The sequence below is a fragment of the Panthera tigris genome, chromosome A2 (genome assembly GCF_018350195.1).
Source record: "Panthera tigris isolate Pti1 chromosome A2, P.tigris_Pti1_mat1.1, whole genome shotgun sequence".
Taxonomy (NCBI): Eukaryota; Metazoa; Chordata; class Mammalia; order Carnivora; family Felidae; genus Panthera; species Panthera tigris.
This window is the reverse complement of record NC_056661.1, coordinates 85,558,669-85,585,040: the sequence shown is the minus strand read 5'-3', so window position 1 is coordinate 85,585,040 and position 26,372 is coordinate 85,558,669. Positions and strand designations below refer to the sequence as shown.

The 26,372-nt window shown below is 36.7% G+C and overlaps 1 protein-coding gene across 5 annotated transcripts in view; it reads left to right on the top strand.

Annotated features, from left to right (window-relative positions):
- The window catches only part of CACNA2D1 (calcium voltage-gated channel auxiliary subunit alpha2delta 1), a 497,531-nt gene that overhangs the window by 341,092 nt on the left and 130,067 nt on the right, over positions 1-26,372 (top strand). For all 5 annotated transcript variants that reach the window (XR_006210876.1, XM_042965363.1, XM_042965360.1 and 2 more), the window contains exon 7: positions 12,528-12,659. Coding sequence is in view for 4 of the 5 variants with exons in the window: in XM_042965363.1 (XP_042821297.1) it covers positions 12,528-12,659 (132 nt within the window). In the remaining variant the exon portion in view is untranslated. The remainder of the gene's footprint in view (positions 1-12,527; positions 12,660-26,372) is intronic.

Below are 26,372 nucleotides of genomic sequence, written 5' to 3'. Positions count from 1 at the left end.
AATAAAAGTGCCCAAATCATTTTTAATCTGTCATATATTCCTTTGTGCCTTATGTAATTGTTTGGATATTTTAGTGTTACAGGAAACTGTGAGTTTTTCTCCTTGAAATATTGTACTAGATCATAAAGCCATTCTATTGCCATCTGAATTTCCAACTTGTCAGTATCATTAGTATCTATTGTTTTCATAGAATGCTTTATGGAGAGTTCTTTGTCTTTCATGTCTCAGCTTAAAATATTTCTTTAGACCGAATATTACTCAAAGCCTGATGTAAAGTAGCCACCTACTCCGTCTCTATGACATCCCCGTTTTAATTATTTAAAGAGCACTAAACAACACTGATAGGTTATTACTTATTCAGGTTTACTGTGTGTCACTTCCCCTAGGATGTTAGAAGGCCTGACTGGGTGACCCTGTAGCTCTGAAGAAAGAGTTGGCTAACTATAACCCACTGCCCTACTACTTATTTTTGTAAATAAAGTTACATCTATTTTTCTATTTTTATTTGAGTCTAGTTGACACGCAATATTAAATTAGTTTCAGGTGTACAACATAATGATTTGACCAGTTTATACATCGTTAGGTTCACTCTAGTGTAGCGTCCATCTCTTCCCTACCTCACTGTTATAATTTCATTGACTGTATTCATCATGCTGTGTTTTTTTTTATTCCCGTGACTTATCCATTCCATAATTGGTAGCTTGTATCTCCCTCTGCCCTTCATCCAATTTTCCCAGACCCCTCTCCCTCCCTTCTGGGAGCCATCGTTTGTTCTCTGTATTTATAAGTCTGATTACGTTTTTTGTTTATTGATTTATTTTTAGGTACTATTTTGGAGTGAAATCATAGGGTATTTGTCCTTCTCAGTCTGAATTAATTCATTTAGCATAATATCCTTTAGGTCCATCCATGTTGTCTCCAGTGACAAGATTGCTTGCTTTTTTTTTTTTTATAACTGTATAATACTCTATTGTGTGTGTGTGTGTGTGTGTGTGTGTGTGTGTGTGTGTGTACCACATCTTATTTATCCATTTGTCTACTGGTGGACACTTAGGTTTTTTCCATATCTTGGCTACTATAAGTAATGCTGCAATAAACATGAGTGCATGTATCTTTTTGAATTAGTGTTACTAATTTTTTTAGGTAAATATCCAAAAGTGGAATTATTGGATCATATGGACTTCTATTTTTAATTTTTTGAGGGGTCTCCTATTGTTTTCTGTAGTCCCTGTAGCAATTTAACATTCCTATCAACGGATACAATGCTTCCTTTCCTCCACATCTTCTTCAAAACTTGTTATTTCTTATCTTTTTTTAATTTTAGCCATGTAAATTAAGTTTTATTGGAACACAGTCACATCCATTTGTTAATGTGTTGGCTCTGATTGCTTTTTCCCACAGTTTGAATGTGAGTAGTTGTGACAGAGACCGTGTAGGTCATAGACCTAAAAATATTTCCTATCTGGTCCTTCAGGAAGAAAATTTGCCAGCTTCTGCCCAAGAGCTTCACTTAGTGTCTGACGCAGAATAGGATTTCACTAAGTGTTTGGTAGATGTATGTTTGATAGAAAATCAGGTGATTAAGAAATGAAGCAGAAAAATTGGTAGATACTTAATAGAAACCTTCTTAGAAATATTGGTTGATTTAAAGGGCTTCCTAAAAACTGGGCTATGGTGTGATATTGGCTCTTCAAATCATCTATGTTAAAAGCAGTTGATTGATTACAGAACTTGAAGTGAAGCCAAAAAGAGGACCAGAATGATTAGACTCCTCCAGTTCAGATGATGATACCATTCACCTACCACTTGGGGTTAAAGGGAGAAAAAGGAATCATTGGATCATTTGTACCTGCTCAGAATGTAGCCTAATGAAGGATGAACTGAAATCGTTTTACCCTTTACTGAAAATTACCTCTAACTTAAAAAGGTGACCTAACACATGAGAATCACACATATTTGTTTACTGTTTCATTTATTTCTAACTATTTTGAGTAAACATGTTAGTCATTACTGCTCCCTGAATGCCTATTATGCATTAAACATAGCATCATTTTCATTTTCCTAACAACCCTAGATATCCTAGGTGTGGTTTTCTCCAGCCTCTACCTGCAAAACTGTAAATGTGCATTAAACACAAAATGGTCCCATCCTATTGGGACCACTGTATTCTAGGTATTGGAGGAAAAATAAATAACGTACAGTCTACCCTAGTAATGGACAGTATAATAGGCATGAAAATAAACAAAGATAGTGAAATGTGGGAAGCATGTGATAGAGGTCTACAGAAAAAGCTATAGGAGAGTGGGGAGATACACATTCTGCTAAATGAGAAGGAGGTGGGGTGGGAAAATCAATAAAGAGAAGGTGATGCTCTCTGTGTTAAGAGAAAAGGAAGAAGGTTGATGAGTGGCCATGGTAGATAAAGTCCTGAGAGAGAAGACAATATGTGCAGTAACATGGGAGGGAGGCATCGGCACTGTTTCCTCTGAGAAAGGAACAACTCTCAATATAGCTTGGGCTTATGGCACATAGAAAATCAATCAAAGGGGAAGTTGGGCGGCCTGGAAGAAGACCATCTAAGACCAGCTTTTATGGAGAATAGCTGAAGACTTTTCATTAGGGCGGGCATTTGCCAAGTAGAACACCGTGGCAACATTGGGAAGAATGGGTTAAAGTGAGCTAAAATTGGAAGCAGGGAGACTATTTGAAAGCTATTGCTAAAGTCCTAAGTGGGTATAGTCATAGAGACAGAGAAGTTAAGAAATACCTAAAAGCTAGCACCAACAAGACCTGGTCATTTACTATCTTCGAATTCCATTTACCAGCTCAAAAACCTGTAAGCCATTTCTAATAGTTTATGTGCAAATTATTTGTTTTGATTAGGTGTTGAATCGTTTATATTTCATAGCTATGTCAGAATAACTTGTGGTTCTTCCCCAACTGGACTTTGATAAATTTAAACCCTTGTGGGATATTAAGCTATAAATGAAAACTTAAAACACATGACTTATTAAGATAGAAAAATAATTGTTTATTTTTAAATTTTTTTTAACATTTATTTATTTTTGAGAGACAGAGAGAGACAGAGCATGAATGGGGGAGGGTCAGAGAGGAGACACAGAAACTGAAACAGGCTCCAGGCTCTGAGCTGTCAGCACAGAGCCTGATGTGGGGCTCGAACTCCCGGACTGCGAGATCATGACCTGAGCTGAAGTCGGCCGCTTAACCGACTGAGCCACCCAGGTGCCCCAATAATTATTTATTATTAAATTGTTTGCTGAGTAACACAGCCAGGGCTGATAACTATGAATTTCATGTGTCAATAAGTATATCACGTACATTAAAATCTGAAGCAATCACGCTCAGTACGTTGTAAGCATCTTGAAAGCTGGCAGTTGATGTATTTCATAAATGTCTGTTTGTATAAATAACAAAATACATACTACATGCTCTGCATGTATGCGCAAAGGCACAATTCTCTATTCATGAGCAACCACAGACACAAGGGTGTTAATCTCATGTCTTAAAAATGATCTTAGATTTCATTCACAACTGTGTAAGTAACAATCTACCTTAGTGTCTTAGATATGTTTCGTTTTGTTTTATTTTCACTGTGAAGCAGTGCATGGTGTTTAAACCAAGGGATTTGTCTTCTCCATTATAGCCAGCCAGTACTGCTTACTATGTTTCAGTGCATCTGATCTTTCCACCTTAAAATCACCAGGCAGCTCTTTGTTCTAAAACTGGTTGACCCAAACCCTGAGGTACCAGGCAGCATGTGCCTCATTGACGGTATCACCCTATTCCCTAGGAACCTTGTTATCCTTCTTCTTCAACCGTATCTTGTTATTTCAGCTTCGATACTTTTTGATCCTTCTTAGTGAATTCAGCAGTCCAGATTTACATGGTAGACATTAAATTGTGTATGCAGTTAGACAGTCTCAGAGCAAAGGCCAGGGAATTCCCATGTCTCATTTGGTCTGTAATTCTCAGCCGGAGTTTCCTTTCAGATTTAACAGAACTGTGTATTCATAACTCCATACATACATGTGCATTTTTGCCTCTGGTGCGTATATTAGGTCTTTCATATTTTATTCTACCAGAATTCTACTGTGTCTGGGCTATATTCAGCGCTGCATTCACCAACGTGGTTTGATTTCGGGACCACTGGGAATATCCCATTGTAAAAATTACCTCCTCACCAAAATCACATGGTACACTGAATTATATCATTAGATTTATGGTTTTTTTTTTCAGTTTGTATTCTCTTCTAATAATGCCAGTGGTTTTGGAAAAGTTAACACACTGGTTTCTTCATGAGACTTTACAACAGGAAAGTGAAGTAGTGTCTTTGGCCATTCATTTGGGGTCGAGGTAAGAGAAAACGTAAGGGGAAAATATCAGGTTTTAATTCCTCATCTAGCATCTTACATCTCCATCAGAATTGTTCCATCAAGATAGTTCTTAAAAAATATCTTTTGCATGCTGGATATTAAGAGCTAAATAAGATAATACTAATGATAAGGGCTGGTAATATTTATTGTGCAGTTACTAGGTGACAGACAGTGTTCTAAGTGCATGTAATCTTCAACACAGCTCCATGAGGCAGATGCGCTGATTATCCACATTGTACACGTGAGGAAGATGAGGTTTGCAAGAGGGGGAAACACTTTCCCAAGGTCAGGTAGTTTCTTCTGGCATCACAACATCAGGCCTATGAGTGGGAAGGCAGTCAGCAGGAATAGCCTGTGCCTTCACTACCTTCATTTGTATACTCAATTCATAAATGGGAGTTTCAAAGGAAAGGGTACCACCAGGAACATAATCTATTATATGCATTAAAAAAATAAAAAAAAAAAAAACAACTCAGTGTGAGGTCTTGTAGATTTGCTCTAAATTGCATTTTAATTCTCACATGGCTTCCAACTCCACTTCAATGGCCTCGGTTTATTTTTATTTTTTATAAAACTCCCATACTTTGTTTCACTTTTAAAAGTTGAAATAAAAGATGTTTAGAGCGTTTTTAGTTATTTTCATGTGTTCAAAATTTAACAGGCTCTGTGCTTCCTGAAAGATAATACTAATATATAGAAACAAATATTTAACTTTTTTTTTTTTTGCAATTTAAATTACAAATAGTTTAATTTATGATAAAAATACCTTTGGTGAAGTAATATCAATGAAAGCAATTGGAATGTCTTCTTCAGGTAATTACTCTGAAGTTCCTGGTTTCTATTTACAAATTAATGCAGTGTTTCCAAAATTAAAATTAAAATATTTCAACCAAATGATTCAAATGAAGAGTATCTCATCATTCGAGAGTTTCTTAGTAAATTAGAAGGAAGGTGGCTTCATTATGGAATCAACTGAATTACAGTCTAATTGCTGTATGTAAAAGAAATGTTGCTGTTCAAATAAAAGAAAATAACTGATAAGACTAAAATAATAAGCTGAGCTGTAAAAGAAAGCTTTCATCTGTGCAAAGCAGCTAAAAGACATATGCACCATACAAGTTGTGTGTTTTTATTTTTGTTGATGTTTGTTTATTTTTGAGAGAGAGCGCGAGCAGGGAGGGGCAGGGAGAGGGAGACACAGAATCTGAAGTAGGCTGTCAGCACAGACCCCAATGCGGGGCTCCAACCCACAAACTGTGAGGTCATGACCTGAGCCAAAGTCAGACACTTAAATGACTGAGCCTCCCAGGCGCCCCACACCATAGAAGGTTTTAAACAGCTAAGGAGAGGATTGTAATCTTAGCCGTTTTTGACTGATTTCCTTTTACTCATAAACTTAATTGACAATCACATCAATCCTGCAGATTATCTAAGGATCCTTACTGCATTTGTGTGTTGTTTTTTTGTTGTTGTTGTTGTTTTAGATGAAAACAACAGAAGCATAAGGGGCTAAATGATTAGTTATAAGTAGCATGTTGTGCCAGCGATACAGGCTCTTGGCTACCAAAGATACTAATGGTTTATTTGGTTTCGATAATATTAGAAAAAAAAATTAAAATGCTTGAATGATGAAACAAAGTTTTTACCTTGTTTCCTCTACTTAGGATATTTCTTCAGCAAAATCCCTGGGTGCTTGCAAGAAAAATCTTACAAGTAATCACTGTTTTATTGAAAGTGACATTAAAATCCTTCAATTAATAAACATGACATTAGATCCTAGGGTCTTCCATTTTCCTTGCATTATTCTTATTTTGTCTAATGATCAGGTGGATTCTTCTGAGCTCCATCTAGGCCCGCCACAATGTGCAGATTTCATTAAAGGACTCCAACTGTGTTCTGGGCATTAGCCACGTGCTCAATCTATGGGAAACTAAAGAGAGGGAGCATGGCCAGAAATCTCAGTAATAGGGGCGTTAGAGAACTGACAAGGACAAGGGCCTTTTAATATTTGTACCAAACACATGGTGTTCGGAGTAAGGCTTATCTCTTCATCAGGGTCTACGTGTGCCATAGAGCCTTCTGTTGACCCATCCACAGTGGGAGATGGATTCTGGTGCCTGAGACGCGCTTAGAGAGAGGAGATTTGGTCTTCCAATCTCCCTGTACCTTATTAATCTTTCATTTACACTGGGATTAGATGAGATTCCATTAGCCCAATCCAGTGAAAAGATTCATTCATTTTAATATTTATGCACCCTGTCTAGTCCTTAAAGTGGATTCTTTTTGTGTGTGTGCTTAATTGGATCAGTGGGTTTCTTATTAACATTTTTCTTTTTAGAGATGAAGTTGATGAATAAAATTAGTGACACCGGCTCAGCTCATCTATTAAATATAACTTGTAATGACTACTTTATGCACTACAGAATAAAATGAACAAATGTGACAGAGATACAATGAGTTTAGAATCACATAGTAAGTGTTGAATCATTAAGAGAAAAACAAAGCAAAACTGTAATTGGCTGTGAATGTATAAACACAGGAGGTGGGAAAGGATGATATTTAATGGCATTAAAAGGTAACTTTAAAATCCTCACTTCTTAAAGTGTGAGAATCAGGCATTACTTAGAATTTCTGAGACTAAAATGAAAACTTGTCCAACTCAAAGGGTCTCAAAATGTAGCCCAAAGTATTAACTTGATATCATGAAATACTATTTTTAAATTACCTTACCTCTCAACTTCGAAGACATTTTGTTTTGGCTTTTTGTTGACACCGTTCATCGTGAATATTGCTTTTTACATAGTGCATTGAATGTGTTGTGTTTATAGTTGTACTTGAGCAAGATTTCTAACCCTGGGTGGTGGTGTCATTTCGGGCTGGGTAGTTCTTTGTGCTGGGGTTATCTTGTGTGTGGTAGGAAATAAGCAGCCTCCCTGGCCTCTCCCTACTGCCTGCTGGTAGCCTCCCACATGTCACAACAATCAAAATGTCTCTAAGCGTAACTGAATATTCCTCGGGGAGGAGTATCACTCTGGATTGAGAAATACTGTGCTACAGAGGCATAGTTGTTTTTTTAATTTGTTCCGCATTTGAAATTGTAGATAATCAGAGCTCCACATATAATGAAAGCTTAGAAATCAATTGCTCAGAAACCATAAATTTTAGAATCTAACACAATGGAATGCTGTCTTTACAGCTCTCACTGTATTTTTTTGTCAAATTTAATACCTTTTCTGGGTTTTTCTTTTTTCTTTTTGTCATTTAAAAAGAAAATAATATTAGTATCTCACTCAAGGTGTCATTTTAAAAGTTAAATGACATGGTGCATAGAAAATGGTTAACACACCTGCTGTCACGCAGTAAAGGCTTAATAAATATTATTCACTTGGCAGTAGTTTAAATAAAAATGCCAATTTTATCTAAATGCCAGGCTATAATAGATCAGTTTTATTAAATGGAAATAGTATATTAAACATTTTGGCCAATTCTCTAGTTTAACTTATTTAACTGTAACATATCAAGCACTATTAAAAATAATTTTAGTATCTAGTTTGTTTCACTGCTTTAATAGCTACAGGTCTTATCAAAGACTTGTCAGAACTATCGTGTGTTATATAAAACACATTTTTGCTACAGACTTATCAAAATTATTTTATATTTGGAATAAATCATAACTGTTATGTTTTTATTTTGATAGCTTCTCTCTGCTTCATTTGGAAGATGTGGTTGACATTTATGGGCATTGTAAATAACCTTAAGGTTTTCCAATAGTCAAGTAGTGCCTTCCAAGCACAGTGAGGCCCTGAACCCTGAGTAAATCAAGAAAATGTACTCAAATTGAAAAGGGAGCAATAGTGCAACATTTGTGGGTTGAAATTGGCAGAGGAAAATGGCATTCAGAACTTGTCAATGACTCTGTAATCCATGTCATAAATAAGATGTAGATTTACCTCGTGTATCTTGGAAGAATTAGCAGGAAATGTAAGGTACTTCTTTTGTGCTGTTAGAAATTAGAGTTTTCTTTGTTCCGCCGAGAAGCCAGATTGAACAATAGGATATTCTACAAGAGAGAATTGCTGAACCCCAAGGCCATGTTTTGAAAACTAAGTATAAGAAGAACAGAGATGTGTATTCTCAGCGTTCTGATTCAATTAGCAGGGAAATTCTGTCTTACGTTTCAGAGTAGAGGCCCCTGAGTCAAGGTTTGCTTTTCCAGCATTCACTGCTTCTAACAGCTTAGCCTTGCACATTATAAAAGACTTATTTTTTTTGCAAAATCTAATATTCTAAAAGATAAAAATCTTCATTTCTGAAAAACAGACTTAGAATGAGGACTGATTTTACTCTTCAAGCAGCCGTAAGACACTTAGTTAAGTTCCTTGGAAGGAGGATGAAGTTATGTTTGGCTAAGAAATTTGGAGTTCTTTTAAAAAGATAATTTGTTATGAAATTCTTATATGAAACTTTTTTTTTTTTTTGGTTGCCAATTCATGTCTGTATTTCTGCAATTAAAATAAAAGTCTTTGCATTTTTATTTCTTGCCCTGGACATTCAAGTAAAGATTATGACCTACAGAAAAGTAATTGCTTTTAAACGTCTTTGTAATATGTAGTCACAAACCGAAACTGAAAGTCTGTTGAATTTTAGTGAGTCAGAATACCACAGTTACTTTTTGAGTATTGAGTCTTTCTGAGAATGAACAGTACACTTTCATATTCTTATTAAACAGTATTACTTGCTGAAAATAATATTCTGAAGAATTTGGACTCATTTTTTTCTTCATCATGGAAGGTTTAGATTTTGATAATGTGAAATGAAAAATCGAATAGTAACTTTTAAGTTGTTGATTGCACTAGGCTTTCTACCCAGTGGTAGCCAGAAGAATTATTTAAAAACATCTTCCTAAATAACATCTACTTATAAATTTAAATAAGAGAAAGAAAAAAAATTGTGTATGTAATTATAATGGAGGTAGCAGGGAGAAGATAAGAGATTCAGGAGATGACATAAACTTGTTTTAGCATGGCCAATATCCTGCATTAGTTTCATTCTATCATCTGCAGATTACCCAGTTATTTCAGTATTGTTTATCCTGAATCACGCCAATAGTGTAGAAATGGAGAGATGTTAGACACCTTAGTAATTCTGGAGAAGCTGTTGAATTTTACAAGTTTAAGCAGATCACTAGGAAACCAAAATAAGATATGTTTCTTAGTCAAATGTAATACTGTGAATCAGAAAAATATAGCCAAATAACCAAGAAAGATCTAAAATAGCATTCATACTTTTTTGCTTGCTTTGATGGTTTACATATTTTTTTTTTTTTTTACATTTTAACATGTTCAATATAGTTAAAAAAATTAATTCCTAGTGCAACAGTTGATTTACTTTGTGATTTTGGTGTTTTGAGGCATTTGAACACTATAATTGAACGAGTGTCTCTCTAACGTTTTCTGATTAAAGACTAGAGATCCATACTCTCTCCATAGTATAAAAATCCCTTGAAGTAGAACTGTTGGATTAAAGACCAAGTGAATTTTGATAGACAGCTGTAGCCAAACTCTTAATCTAAAGAGGTTGCACTAACTTTTCAATCCCATGACAGATCCTTTGAATTTTGGTTTCTTGCTGTGGTCGTTCAAGTATAGTTAATGAGTAATAGAATAATGATTGCTCAAAAATCTTTATAAATGTACAAGGGCAAATGGAAGCATCTGTATCTTTAACTGGTATAAAACCTTGCACATGTGATAGGTATACAGTACCATTTCTGTCATACGAATGAAATTTAAAATCAGTTCAAACACCTATTATCCAGAGTTTTGCTGTACTTAGCTTATTTGCAAATGCACAAGTTTTGAGAAAAATATTTAGAAATCTGCCTCAGTAATATCTTACCTGAAAAAGAATTTTCAGGTATATAAACAACAAATCTTAAGACCTATACCATAATAAGAATATTTCAGAGCTTGACTTTTCCCGTAAATACATAGAAGTGTAATTCACAATCAGCATATCAAAGCCTGGTACTTAGTAGTTGTTGTTAAATAAAACTAAGAAAAAAATTAGCAGCCTTAAAAACAAATAAAACTTTATTAAAAATAATAATTAGATATCACTTGCTTAATGGGAATTAAAGAGTCAAGGAAATTGAAGAGATAAGTTAGAATAGATTGGCAATTAATGAAGTGTATCTGGATCATAAATAAACATTATTTGTTCAGTAGAATATTACTGTAAAACTCATGAATGTTTAAAGAAAAGTACAATGTTCCTCTTTTTCTGTGCTGTTTTGTATATAACTATAAATATTCATGAATAGTATTAGTTCAGGTTATCTATGTGAATATAAATTTTTATATAACAGGCCACTTAATGTTCATTGGATCATGCTTTTGAATATGAATTCACCAGTATCTCACATGCACTATGGATCAGACCCAGCTCATGAATATTCACACACACAACTGATCTTTCTGCAAGTAATCACATCCATAAAGATGGAAATCTTGTTAGTTCTCAATAATGAGAAATGCATTAGGATGCTGGTCCCAGAACAATTTCACAATACCCTTGTTTTCATTTTTTTTTTTTTTTGTAAATGATAAACTTTAAAATATAAACACAGATGCTGTGCATCTTTCTAAATAGAAGCTTTTTTTTTCTTTTACCTTTACAAAATACCAGGCATGATTTAACCGTGACTGCATTTGCTTCCTTTATTTGCTGTGGTCACAGGGAAGAATAAGAGTTAAGCATTATCTCCAGTCCTTATCCCAAACTCATTTCCATTGTTTAGGCTTGGCTATAGATTCTCAAGTGCACGGTGGTGCAGTCTCCTGATCTGCTAGGGCCGTGGTACATATTTTACACATAAAGGAGGGGGAGGGGGATATGAGATGATGTATGTCATCTTTTTCTGTAAAGGGAACGTAATATTCAAAGCTAATTACATGTTTAATATGTTAGACATGAGATACTATGATCATGGAGGCCCATAATTATAAGTTATATGCTAAATCTCACATTATAATTATCTTTCATTATATGAGTGGCATATGTTTTAAAAGTTTTTTTTTAGTCTTTATTTATTTTTGAGAGAGAGAGAGATAGCGTGTGAGCAGGGGAGGAGCAGAGAGAGAGACACAGAATGCGAAGCAGGCTCCAGGTTCTGAGCTGTCAGCACAGAGCCCAATGCGGGACTCGAACTCATGAACCATGAGATCATGACCTGAGCCGAAGTCGGATGCTTAACCGACTGAGCCACCCAGGCACCCCAAATGGCATATGTTTTTAATACCTATCCAAGATCAGTCCATAGTTATAAGTAAGAATCAAGATCTATGGCCTGGCCCTTATTAGCAACATCCTCTGATATTTAATTGAAGTAACCAGAAAAAAAGAATTATTGTTCATACAGGTAGTAGTAAAGCATCAGGTACTCCCTATTTCTAACACTGATGTATTGTCAAGTCCCTGAATGAATGTTTTTCTTTGTCAGAATCTATACGTTTGTTGCTATGGTATAAATACAGTTAATAAACTATGCTAAATGACCAACATCTTTTCTTTTCAATCTTAGTAACAGATCAAATTATGTTCGTTTATTATGGAGATTCATCAAGAATTGAGGGGAGGGTGGCGATCAAACTGTGCCCTTATGTGTTGTGTAGATTTCTTCAGAGCTGCTTCCAGGGGAGGAATGCCTCCCACCCCTTCTCTTCCAGGAGAGCTGCTCTGGCCTGCTTTATACATCACAGTGGTTCTCAACAGGGAGCAGTTTTGTTTGTATTCTGTTCTGACAGTGTCTGGAAGCCTGTTGCTTATCACCACTGGGGGTGTGGGCTGGGTGATACTGGCATCTACTGGGTAGAGGTCATAGGTGCTGCTAAACACCGGGCAAAGCACAGAATAGCTCCCCCAGCAAAGAATTACCAAGCCCCAAATGTCAATATGGCCTCCGTCATACAAAAGTTTGTTGCAGGAAATCATTCCATGTCTAAACTTGTTGGTAGGCACTGGATTAGAGTACTTTTAGAGGTAAAGTGATGAAAATATGTAGCATTATTTTGCAAATAAATGAAGACAGACTCAATTATTATAGATATGACTTTTTCTTTTTGTTTCTCTTAGCAACAATCGTGCTAAATGAACTCAACTGGACAAGTGCCTTAGATGAAGTTTTCAAAAAAAATCGAGAAGAAGATCCTTCGTTGTTGTGGCAGGTGTTTGGCAGTGCCACAGGCCTGGCCCGTTATTATCCAGGTAAGTGCTCAATGACTCAGGAGACATCAAATAAAATTGTAAGCACCAGACTTAATATTTCTTGAGAACACTCTGTTACCTTTAACAGTATTGTAAGAAAAAGATACCACCCTACTTTTATAAGGAAAGAGTGTTCTTCCTTGCATGGCTCTGTATCTACCCAAACCACCCTAAACCACAACACCTTAGGAAGAGCTGGAGTGGTTGGTACCCGGCCTCAGACCAGGCTGCAGTGACACCATGAGCAGGGTCTGTGGACCTGGAACAAGAGGTTATCATGAATCCTGTAATAATTCTGGGATTCGGGTCCATCCCTCAGCATGGACAGGGTGTTGAATTCCATGAGAGAATGGAATACAATTTTTAGAAACTAATGAAATATTTCTTTCCAGATTTCAAGTCTGTGTTTTGTTTTCTTTTGTTTAGTGTTTCATTTGTTTTTTAGAGAGAGAGAGTGTGTGTGGGTGTGAGAGCACAAACAGGGAGAGGGGCAGAGAGAGGGGGAGACAGAGGATCCAGAGCGGGCTCTGTGCTGACAGGCTGACAGCAGCAAGCCCAGTGTGGGGCTCGAACTCACAAACCATGAGATCGTGACCTGAGCTGAAGTCGGACGCACAAACCATTGAGCCACCCAGGCACCCCTCAAGTTTGTGTTTTTATATGAGAAATGTTGATGCTTTGCTATAATAAGTGAGTATGGATTTGTTAAAATGAGTGTGACAGGAAAGAAAATGAAATTTCAAAGAAAATAGAACTACTCTAAGTGTCAAGTTGGATTACTTTTGAAGGTGTCTTAGTGATGACATATATTCAATGAAGATCAATATAGTTTACACATTAAAATGAATAAACTTTTTTTACTATCCTTTATTCTTACAAAGGCCGGTGAGGAGAAATAAACCTTTAACAAAAAGGAAAAGTTGATGACTAGTATAGATCTTGGGAACCTATTGAAAAGACTTTATTTAATTTTTTTTTTTTTTTTTTTTTTTTTTTTTTACATTTATTTATTTTTGAGACAGAGAGAGACAGAGCATGAACGGGGGAGGGTCAGAGAGAGAGGGAGACACAGAATCTGAAACAGGCTCCAGGCTCTGAGCTGTCAGCACAGAGCCCGATGCGGGGCTTGAACTCACAGATTGCGAGATCATGACCTGAGCCGAAGTCGGTCGCCCAACCGACTGAGCCACCCAGGCGCCCCGAAAAGACTTTAAATGAAATGTCTGTTGGTATTTTTAACTTTGCTGTTTAGAACAAGCTGAGAAGCACAAAATGCATTGTCTATCTCAACGTCATGGCCTGTCATGGAATGCATACTAGATAATTTGGCTTCAAACAATTGCAGTATATAGAGGACTTCTTCTTGAGACTTGAGTTTTCTAAATATCTTTAACAAATAGAATTATTCATAATAAAAGTTACCACAGTGAGAAGGGTGTGAAATAGAAATGAGCTAATCTCTAGCTTTGTGTGGCAATAACAACGAATAAAAGTATGTAGGCATCTTTAGACTGAATAGCACTCAAATTATGTGGTAGACATAGAACTTCTGCACGAATGAAAATGGCAGATGGTAAGCTCGGTGATAGTTATTTCTTTTGTAGAAACCCAATGGACGAGGAGAGTCCTTGTTCTTTTTTCAAAGTTGAAGAAAATCATGAGTTAATAAAATGATATTAATATCTATGTAGTATTACCCCACAGGTTGTTAGAATAGAATTGTCTTGTTGCAGAAATGTTCAGTGTAATACAACCCGTCCTAATGCTCTTGAGTTAATTACTCATACATTAAATATCATGCATCAGTAGATTAGAAATTTTAGTATATAAGATCATAAAAATAAAGCAGCACTACTCATAAGCATACTAAGCCTGGTATAATAAACCTTAAAGTTATAACAGTTCTTACAAAACATTTTAAGTATTATTTTGAAATACGGTAGTGAGATACCTGATGACCTATTCAGTAATACATAAAAATAACACATTTATCGTATAGCTTTTAAAATGTATTGCCTCATTACAAAATTCCATATATGAGCAATGGAGAGAAAGGTGGGAAAAGAGAGAAAATGAGCGTAATAATGGAAAACCAAGAGCCTGGTACCAGAGGAAAATTGATGATACTGAGAAGGAAAAAAGAGACAAAGCTTCTAAGAGAAATAGGAAAGGGAACTGGCGGGGGGGGGGGGGGGGCGGAGAGAGAGAATGCATAAGAAAGGAGAGAGAAAACCTAGGATCCAGAGGAGGAAGAGGGAAAAATATGTTGTGTTATGAGCACTTTTCAAAGATGGCTCTTTTTGTAGTAGTGGCTAACCTTTAACTTTACTAATTATCTTCTACATTCTTTCATTTTATTATTTTTTTCAAGTTTAAAAAATTTTTTTAAATATTTATTTTTGAGAGAGCGAGAGACAGAGTGTGAGCGGGCAAGGGGCGGAGAGAAAGGGAGACACAGAATCTGAAGCAGGCTCCGGGCTCTGAGCTGTCAGCACAGAGCCTGACACGGGGCTTGAACTCACAGACTGGGAGATCATGACCTGAGGCAAAGTCAGTCACTCAACCCACTGAGTCACCTAAGCACCTCTACATTCTTTCATTTTAAATGTAATCCAGGATAATAGCTTTAATTTTTTCTTACCCCCATTCAAACATTTTTAAATGTGTTGACATCTGTTTGCTTTACCTTGGAAAATATTTTTGAATATTTAGCTGAATCCTTGTGATTTCCCCCTATAATAATAGTTGTGGAAGCAATCCCCAGATCCCTTGCAGCACTTGGTTTCAAGCAAAGTTTGCCAGACAAGTTGGTTCACTCAGTGACTGATGGATTGAATTCATTTACCTGTTAGAGGAGGTTATTTTTTTTTTAATTTTTTAATGTTTATTTTTGAGAGAGGGAGAGAGACAGAGCACGAGTGGGGTAGGAGCAAAAAGGGAGACACAAAATCCAAAACAGGCTCCAGGCTCTGAGCTGTCAGCACAGAGCCCAATGTGGGGCTCAAACTCACAAACCATGAGATCGTGACCTGAGCCGAAGCCGGATGGCTCAACCGACTAAGCTACCCAGGCACCCCATTAGAGGAGGTTATTTAAAATCGTTTTGTTGCCTACTATGAAATACACTTGACCTAACTGAAACTTTTGTGACTCTGTTCCTAAGTTCTTTTTATTTTCTTTTTTATTATCTGTTGGCATACAAAAAGCCATACACACACAATGGGTACATCTTGATGAGTCTGGAGATAAGTATACACCTCTGATATCGTCACTGTAATCAATATTATAAACCTATCCATCATCTCCAGAAGTTCCCCCCCCCTTATTTATTATTACAGTTTTTGTGATAAGAGGGTTGGCAAATTTTTAAGTGTATAACATAGTATTTTTAACTATAGATGTTATGCTGTACAGAAGATCTCTAGGATTTATTCATTTTAAATAACTGAAACTTTTAATACCTCCCCTTTGCCACTTGCCCCAGCCCCTGGCAACCACCATTCTGCTCTCCTTCTACAGCTTTACTCTTTTCGATTCCTCATGTAAGAGTATCATCTAGTACTGGTCTTTCTGTGTCTGCCTTATTTCACTTAGTTTAATGTCCTCCAGGTTCATATGTGTTGTCACAACTGGCAGAATTCCTCCTTTTCTTTTTTTAAAGCCTGAATGACGTTTTTTAAATATTAATTGTATAATAGAACCAAGTCTCTGTTATCAAGCACATTAAGACACTATTTTTTAAAAATGTTTATTTATTTATTTTGAGAGAGAGAGAGAGAGCATGTGCGCATGCACGTCCACAAGCCTGTGTGAAGCGGGGTGGGGGGGGGGGTGGGGGGGGGGAGGGACAGAAAGACAATCCAGGCTGTCAACAGAGCCTGATACGGGACTCAAGAGATCATGATGTGAGCCAAAATCAAGACTCAAAAGCTTAACTCACTGAGCCACCCAGGTGCCCCAAGACAATATTATAACTTAAAAGCAACCTAACGTATTTCGGTTGATGCTGACATGTTTTCAACACATTTAACACTTTTTTCTGAGTGTAAAGACTATTTCTAAGTGAAGTGATTTTAAAAATTTCTTATTAAGCCATCGTTTTTTCTCTGATTTTAGCTCTTACCATTTTGAAACAGGCCTGGGTAATGTAGAGTGGCTCATCCTGATGAGTGTCTGTTAAAGTAAAGGTCAAAATAGCCTTTTATATTGTTCATTATCTTACTATGAATGGAAATAGAATATATGTTACTTTTACTTAATTGGATTTTTATATAACAAGACTTGTACCTCAGACTTACATCTCCCTAGTAGCTGTGAGATACTGATTGGATCTTCTAAATGTTCTCAACCTTTATCATCAAATCTGAAAAATATGAACACCGACTCCTCATTTTATTCCCTGAAGGTTGTTGTCAATGAGATAATAAACTGTAAAGTACTTTGGAAGTACAAAACAGTAGGCAATTTCATGAGATTGAATATCAGTTAGAATAATTTGCCTAAATTCATTTTTCTCTTCATGTGAGAAATTGAAGGGCATGATTGAGATTACAGTGAGTTGACAAGGAAGGTAAAATAGAAATATGGAAGGCATTGTAAACAAATGACTAAGCAAAAGTATCTCGCAGTAACCTCACGTGGTGGAATTGGTCTGAAAATGAAGGTTTAGCCTATGACCTTAGTTAAGTCACTTCTCAGTAGGGTTTCCAGGTAAAATAAAAATTGCCCAGTTAATTTTGAACTTCGTATAAACAACAAAGAATTTTTTAGTATAGGTGTGCAATATTTGGGAAGTATTTGCACTAGAAACGTATCTGATCTTTATTGAAACTCAGATTTAACTGGGTGTCCTATATTTTTTTTAACTAAATCCATCAACCCTCTGTCTCGGGCTTCGAGTCTCTAGACTGGTAAGATGAAAAAATCAGCTTCCACGCTATGTTGCAGAACTGTGAGGATCAGACAAGATCTATTTCATATGTATATATTTAACTCTTTTTCAAATGTTTATTTATCTTGGGGAGAGAGAGAGAGAGCAATTGCGAGCAGGGGAGGGGCAGAGAGAGAGGGACACACAGAATCCCCAGCAGGGTCCAGGCTCCGAGCTGTCAGCAAGGAGCCAGACGTGGGGCCCAAATTCACAAGCCGTGAGGTCATGACCTGAGCCAAAGTCGGACGCTTAACTGACTGAGCCACCTAGGCACCCTTTCCTATATTAATCTAAGTGTGGAAATTTTATATTTGTAAAAAAATGTGTCAACTATCTTTTTTTACAAATTTTTGCCACAATTATTGGAAATAATGTGTTATTATAATAGTAATTGAAAATAAAGCAATTATTGAAAATAATTCAGATACTAGGATCCTCTGATTCACAATAGAGTCTAAAAAAATTCTCTTGTTCAGTATTAAGATGTAATTTAGAGCAGAGCTACTTGGTGTGAGAGGGTTAAGCAAGTACATTCTACCAATAACCAGGGGATAACACTTCTATCACTTGATGTGGTGGTCACCTTTGCAAAACACCCACAGACTTCAGCAAAAAGACAGGAGCACAATAAAGTATAAATGTAGAATTGTTAAAAGAGGAAATAATTAAGTATGCTTTTTAGCAAATTGCCTACATATAGGAGAAAGTCAGTGATGGTCAGCTAGTCTCATTAGTCCTACTTATCAGGTTATTTAAATGACATGGAAAAACTACTAGGTCCAAATAAGGAACTTTCTAGAGCTGACATAATATAAAGGCACTTCTGTAGTTCTGAAAAGTAGTTTGGTTAGTAGTTAGTGGAGGGTTGAACTCGGACATCTGTCCTTGAACTGAACATCCATAAATTCTGTTTTCTAATTTGGTTGATGTGTATGGAAATAAACTGTAAGACTGATTCTGTGTATCTTTTTTCTTCTCTTCCTTCTCCTACTCTCACTCCTCCACCCCCTCCCTTCCTCCTCTTTCATGTCTCCAATGTAGAAGGTAGATAAGCTGTGTAATCATATGAGGAGCACTATACTAGGTGAATCTCTCTCACTCACTCCATTTGTGTGAAAAGTGCCATCAGCCTCGTTGTGTACTTTGGCTAAGTCATGTTACGTCTCTGAGCCTATTTCTTCACCAGTTACTTGGGATGGTTGAAGGTGATTTCCAGTACAGACACTAACATTATCTCCTTATCTGTTGAGGCCTTTGGCATTTGCTAAGTCCACAGTCTTTGTTCTGTGGGGTAAAAAGAGTTACTTGACCTAGTCGTACAACTAGCTTCTTGGCATAGTTGAAGCCACCCATGTCTAGTGACATCTTCACTGAGTATGTGCTCACTGGCAAATCAGCTTAATTCATGAGTGCTTTCCTTTAAAAGTTCTTAATTGATTTGGATAAATTAACTTTAAAGCTAATAAACTGCTTTCAAGAGCTATCAACGTTGTGAATTTTTACCCATCATAAAAACATAGGTACAAATTATTCATTTACCTGTTAATATCTCCTGAAATTGTTCTAATTCCTGATGTAAGTGGGATTGTAATTAGGAGTTAGTGGCTCACTGAAATGCCAATGGAGGCAATACTTACTTTTTTTTTTTTTTTAGATAATTTGTTGTATTTGCAAAAAAAAGAAAAGAGAGAGAGAGAGAGAGAGAGAGAGAAACTAAAAATCTACTCATTTGGGGGCGCCTGAGTGGCTCAGTCAGTCAGGTATCCGACTTTGGCTCAGGTCATGATTTCGCAGTTCACAAGTTCGAGCCCCACATCCGGCTCTGTGCTGACAGCTCAGAGCCTAGAACCTGCTTCAGATTCTGTCTCTCCCTCTCTCTCTGCTCCTCCCCCCACTCATGCTCTCTCTGTCTCTCTCTCAGAAATAAATGAACATTAAAAATTTTTTTTAAAAATCTACTCATTTTCATATGACATTTTCTTAATGTCTTATTAAACACATGTTCTTTCTCTTCCCTCCATCATTTGTTCACAGCAAAACCATGGGATTACAGTAATGGGACCTATTATAGGTTCAGTTCGTGTAAAATATACCTCTGGGAGAAGACTCTTTGTTGTTATATCTGCATAGATTTTTGCCAGAATGTAATGCAAAAGAACTTGTATATGAAGTATATGGATGGTCAGTTGTCCCTGCGTTGCTTACTACTTTGAGAAAAATAGCTCAAAAATATTTTAAGCATCAAATAGCAGCTGACAGTGTAGTCCAAATAATACTTGTTTTCTTTTTGGTTAATTGTGAAGGTGGCATTTGATAGGTTTCTGGCCAATTTGAGGAAAATGGGATAGCATTGGAGCCTTGACATTTGTAGTATTTATAGAAGTCCTCCTTTCCGTGAGCAATTATCTTTTTCAAAAATGCCTATTTTTTTTTTTACTTTTTTACTTTGATATTTGTGAATGGATGTAGGGTTTAACTAAATGTATTATGTTTGCTGATGACTATATAAACAAACTTTAAATGTTTATTTATTTTTGACAGAGCGCACCCGTGTGTGCACAAGTGGGGGGCGGGGCAGAGAGAGAGAGGGAGACACAGAATCTGAATGAGACTCCAGGCTGATGGCTCAGAGCCTAACGAGGGACTGGAGCCCATGAACCAGGAGAACATGACCTGAACTGAGGTCAGATGCTTAACCGACTGAGCTACCCAGGCACCTCTGTATAAACAAATTTTAAATGGAAGTGACTACACTATTTTTTTTTTTTTCATGCTAATAGTTATTAAAATCCAGTGTATGAGGAATATAACCAACTACAAAAAAAATTTGATTTTACACTATGGAAGTTTTTTTTTACTTAAATCAGAGAGTATCAGTTGTATAGATGGGGGCTGATAGGGAAGCTTCACAAATAAGGGGTCCACATTCCTGCTTTAATTCTCTGTCATCGGAATATGGCCTCAGCCTCAGGCCCACCAGTGTTAATTGTGCTTTTTTTTAAGGGACAATGTTTAATGTTTTCTTTCTTCCTTTTTCTCTTTCTTTCTTTTTTTTTTTTTCCTTTCTTTTTTTTTTTTTTTTTTTTTTTAGAGAGAGCCCCCAAGCAGGCTCTACATTGTCAGCACAGAGGTCCCATGCAGGGCTCAAACTCACATACTGTGTGATCATGACCTGAGACAAAATCAAGAGTTGGACACTTAACTGACTGAGCCACCCAGGTGCCCCCTCCCTCTTTTTAGTTGTACTTGCTGGACTTTACATAGAACCTTTCCCCTTCTGGGACGTTGGCCAGAATTCATTGGTCTCATGGATACACTTACCTTCAAGATGGTCATGTAGGCAGCTAAAAAGCAGAAGCTGTACAAGGTAAGAAAGGAAAAGGTACTGGGGACAAAAACATTTCTGATGTGGTTACTCTTTGCAAATGTGTGTTTTAAAAGACTGAGTTGTTTCTGATCTGTAGGAAGTTTTAATTCAACTAAGAAGTCAAAATTTATACATCTTGAAATTTCGATTACAATACAAATCATTAAATGATTAAATGCCAAATAAATTAGAGCAGCTGTAACAATAGATTGCCTGTAGGAGTTCAGAAAAAGACAAGGTAATTATTGACTAGAGTTATGGACTAGGTTTGAACGTAGTATGAACTACGTACTGAAAAATCAAGTTGAAGAAGACAAGGCAAAGGCTAATTAGAAGGAAAAGAGACACAAAGTGAAAAACAAGGAAATGAACAAGTGTTGTCAGAGGCTAGCAAGCCTAGTTAATCTAATAGTTTGTCACAGAAGAAGAATGATATTAAATCAAAAGGTTTATTAATGGCAAATTATGTGGCCCTGAATGTCAGAATAGTTTGTCTGGGATTTAATGTGTGGGAAAATAGCAGAGACATTGAAAGCAGTGTTTATTCTGATTGGAAAGAGAAACACTTAGTTTTTTGTGGTGAGAACATTGAAGATGCAGTTTCTTAGTGACTTCCAAGTATATAATATTATTATCTATAATCACCATTCTGTACATTAGATCCCCAGAATTTCTTCATCTTCTTATTGGAAATTTGACCCTTTGACCAACATCTCCCCATTTTTCCTGCCACTTCCCCCTCCCAAGACTCTGGCAATTCTCTCTGTGAGCTTGGCTTCTTCACATATAAATGAGATCATATAGTATTTGTCTTTCTTTGTATGAATTTTTTCACTTAGCGTAACACCATCATACAAGTGTATCAAAATACCACATTGTTGTCTCTGAATTATATGTCAATAAAAAAGAATAAATGAGTTTAGTGGTGAACATAAGGTGTAAGTTGACTATAATTTTTAGTTTGAGTGGAGGTGAGAACATTGGCACAGGGTGCTGAAATAAAATACCACAAGTATTTTTATTTGGGGAGTACAGTGGTAAGTTTGATTTAGAACTGTAAAATACAGGTGCACACACACACAAATATTGTGAAATTCTTGGGGCACCTAGGTGGCTTAGTCTTTTAAGGGTCTAACTCTTGATTTCAGCTCAGGTCATGATCTCAGTTTCATGAGATCGAGGCCTGTGTCCTTGCTGACAGCTAACAGCTCAGAGCCTGCTTTGGATTCTCTCTCTCTCTCTCTCTCTCTCTCTCTCTCTCTCTGCTCCTCTCCTGCTCATGCTGCCTGCTCTCTCTCAAAATGAATAAAAATAAACTTAAGAAAAATACTATTTTGAAATTCTCAAATGACCCCCATTTATAGAGATGATTCAGTAGCCTTATTTTTGTTGCCTTTTGTACAACCTCATCTCGTAACTAAAACTGTCTTATTTTTCACAGATACGGGTTGTAATACTTTTTCGCTTTGTAATCACCTATGGATCCAGTCATGCTTAAATTCATTAAGTGATTTGTTTTATTGTTGACAGGAAAGAGTGGTTAAATAAGATGCTAATATGAAAATGGAGACTGATTGGATGTGGACAACACTACATATGGAATGTGTGAATAAGTATTGCTAAAAAGCTTCAGTTCTTTTTAACTTCTAAAAGATCTCTCTCATTCTGTTCCTTTTTCTTTTAAATTCCTATATCTTATGCCTTCCATTTTCATACACATAGAAACATCTTTGCTACGTAATTCATTTTATGTTCACTCTATTTTATTGAGAAAAATTAACATATTTGTCAAAAATTCACATACTTTTTTAAGCACTTCTCTTAGGTGTACCAAATTAAAAAAAAAAAAGCTTAAAATACATCACCAACATTAAGATTTTTGATTTACATAAACAGGCAACTTGTTCTTGTAGAATCGTGATTTATTTTTTTATTTTATAAATATATCCATATGACCCAATTGGATTTGTTAAGCTTACAAAATGGGAAACTTTTTCTCCATCCAAGTTCACATTTTTCTGTATGTAGTACATATCTGAAATCATTTTCCAGTAAATCCTGATGTTTTTCTCGATAGAGCTTACTGTTTTCGAGCGAATTTCTGAGCTATAGCTAATAACTACTGTTGGGACAGCTAAATGATTAAGTCTTTGTGTACCATTTACTTTCTTGAATATTCCACTTCCACCTCTTAATTTGTCCTTGCTCTCTGCTGCTCCTGCTGACAAATAGTCCTTTATGTTAAATGAAAATGTTTTATGTAGGTTACCTGGCATCTGTAGAATTACCGGCAAAAATCACTTTGTAATGAGTGCTTTTATTTTTAAAACTACAATGACTTATCCTTGGCTATAATACATTGTATCTGTATGTGAGCTGCCGCTGGCTGTCTCTAAGTGAGAGAAATGTCCTGGGCATATTACCGTGGTGACATCAAAGGCACACTGAAGCCAAAATAGTGATACCATCTGAACGTCAAGTCTCATTGCTCAGAAACTAAATTAAAATCCTAAACTGTTTCATTAATGAATCAATACAGTCAAATATGGGTTGGAAGGGGAAAACGTGGTGAGAACAAGCAAGAGTCCTGTTTCTGAAGAAATAAGGTATCCTAAGAATTCACATACTAACAACAGTGGATTTTGCTCTGGAGGACCTCACAGGTGAGAGAGAAAGTTACAAACATGTTAAATTAAAATGCATTGCAAAGAGATAGCTGGTAAATTTTTGAACAAGTTATCTGGATCATTCAAAGACGCTAACCCAATCTCCGGGTCCAGTTTTACTTACGACGCAGTTGAGTCTTGATCATGCACTGTTTGGTTGCCCTTTTTTCTCCTTTTGTGTGTTTAATTTTTATTTTAGTTTCTACAGTCTACCTCTTCATTCTCTTTGGGCTTTGATGCTAGAACTTCATCTCTGGTCATGTGCGTCTTATCAATCATTTAAAACAGAATATAAGCACCGCCTTTCACATGAAGGCTTTCCCAAAAGCCATCTTTCTTTACTTTGTTCTCTCAGAGAACTTGGTTTTTGTCTATATTATAACAGCTATTAAATTTTGTCTTACTTCGGAATTTATTTTGCATGTGTTTTAAAAGGTATTGCGGTGCCAGTAATAGAGGTGGCTGTGTGGGTAGGTGTCTACTCCCCACATCACCCAACACAGAGCCTTGTGTATCATGAATAGTATTTGTGAAATTAAGCTGGATAAACAGGTTGAGAGGACAGGTACTAGGACTGAAAAACAAGAGTCAGAATAGAATTTAAGAGACTTTAGTTTCTAAATAAAATGAAACAAAGACAAAAGACAGATGGAAAGTGCCAAGAAGCATAGTGTTGCAATTATCCAGGCCCCTGCCTGTACACCTTTCTCACCCTACTCTCTTAACCTAAGGCAGTGTTCTATAAAGGGTTTCTGCGGTGACCTCACGTAGTCAGTTTTTAGATTCCCAGCAAATTTTATTGACAGCAGCCTGCATCATTGGGGAGGGAGTAGGATGGGGAAATGGTATGACATTTCGAGCTGTAGTCCTAGGAATGTGTTTGTAAGCAGTTAAAATCTAAGCACATCTTTTTTTTTTTTTTTTTTTAACATTTATTTATTTTTGAGACAGGGAGAGACAGAGCATGAACGGGGGAGGGGCAGAGAGAGAGGGAGACACAGAATCGGAAGCAGGCTCCAGGCTCTGAGCCATCGGCCCAGAGCCCGACGTGGGGCTCTAACTCACGGACCGTGAGATTGTGACCTGAGCTGAAGTCGGACGCTTAACCGACTGAGCCACCCAGGTGCCCCTCTAAGCACATCTTAAAATAATCTATTTTATTTTTTAAAAGAGATTGTTTATTTATTTATTTTTTATTAGAGAGTGAGAGCAGGGAGAGGTGCAGAGAGAGAGAGAGAGAGAGAGAGAGAGAGAGAGAGAGAGAGAATCTCAAGTAGGCTCCACGCTGAGCTCAATCCCATGACCCTTGGGATCATGATCTGAACTGAAATCACAAGTCAAACACTCAACCAACTGAGCCACCCAGGCACCTCTATAATAATCTATTTTAAAAATCCCTCTATAATAAGCATGTCCAGGGACTCAGTGGTACTGTTTTTCTGATATCCACAATGGATTGCTTATTACATGCCAACTCAATTCTAAGTGTTGGTGTGTGTGTATCATTGAATCTTAACTCTAACCCTTGGAAGTGGGAAATAGGAATTATTATTCTCATTTTATTGACAACAGGTTAAGTACTTTAGCCAGTGAAAAATCTAGGTAGACTAGCTCCAAAACTCATTTGTGGAGTTCTACATTAGGCTGTTTCCAATCAGCCAAGTCTATTTTAAAGAGAAGAGAAGAGGATGAACTCTTCCTCTGAGTGTTAACTCAGTTGGAGTGATTACTTTCTAGTCTTACTTTCTGCCTGTCCTTCTCCTTGGTGGCTCTTTGCCATAAAGCTTTAGTCATTCAGCATTTGAAAACTTCATCTGGGCATGACCACTGACTGGGGACCAGTCACTTTTCAAAAACATGCGTACCCCAAAATACAGCATTAATAGATGAATGATAAAACCAAAATTAACTGGATTATAGTAATATAAATATTATAAAGCTATAAGCAGTGTCCCCAAAGGTAAAATGATGCTCTCCTAAGAAGATAGAGGAATATAAGAAAAAACAGTGCAAGTTTCAAACACTCTGTGAAGCTTTTACTTCCCATATGTTCTCTGGGATTTAAAACTTGACTCAGGTCTGGGGCACCTGGGTGGCTCATTCAGTTCACCGTCTGCACTGTCAGCACGGAGGATGCTTGGGAATCAATCAGTACCTCTCTCTCTCTCCCTATCTCTCTAAATAAATAAATCAATAAATACTCTTAAAAATAAAACAAAAACTTGACTCAGGTCTGTGTAACCAGGAAAAGTTCTAACCAGTCACATGATTGATTCAGTTACTTAAACAATGGCTAACATGACAGAGATTATACATATTTGTCTCAGGTAAAACTCTTACCCAATAGGTAGATTAGTTGGTTAAGTTACCCTAACCAACCCTAGGGGTCCGTGAGGTCTTTAGCAACTGTGGTTCCATCTGTGTGCCATTCCTTCAGTTATTGTCCTCATCTGTATGACCCAAACTGGACCAACAGGACCATAGTGACGGTTCAGATGAAAAAGGGAAAATTTAGTGGAAGACAAACAGCGTGACCAAAACGTTGTACATCAATCACTGCTCACATGCTGTTGAATTTCATCACGTGGCCCCATTGTGGCAATAGAGACTGAGAAATACAGTCTCTAGTAGGTAATCACCTAAAACTTAGGGGGTACTGTTACTAGGAGGATGGAGAAAAAAAAAGTGTCGTAACGTCCTGTCACAGGCTGTTCCTCGGGTAATCCGAGTATCTGTGCACTCACTTTTTT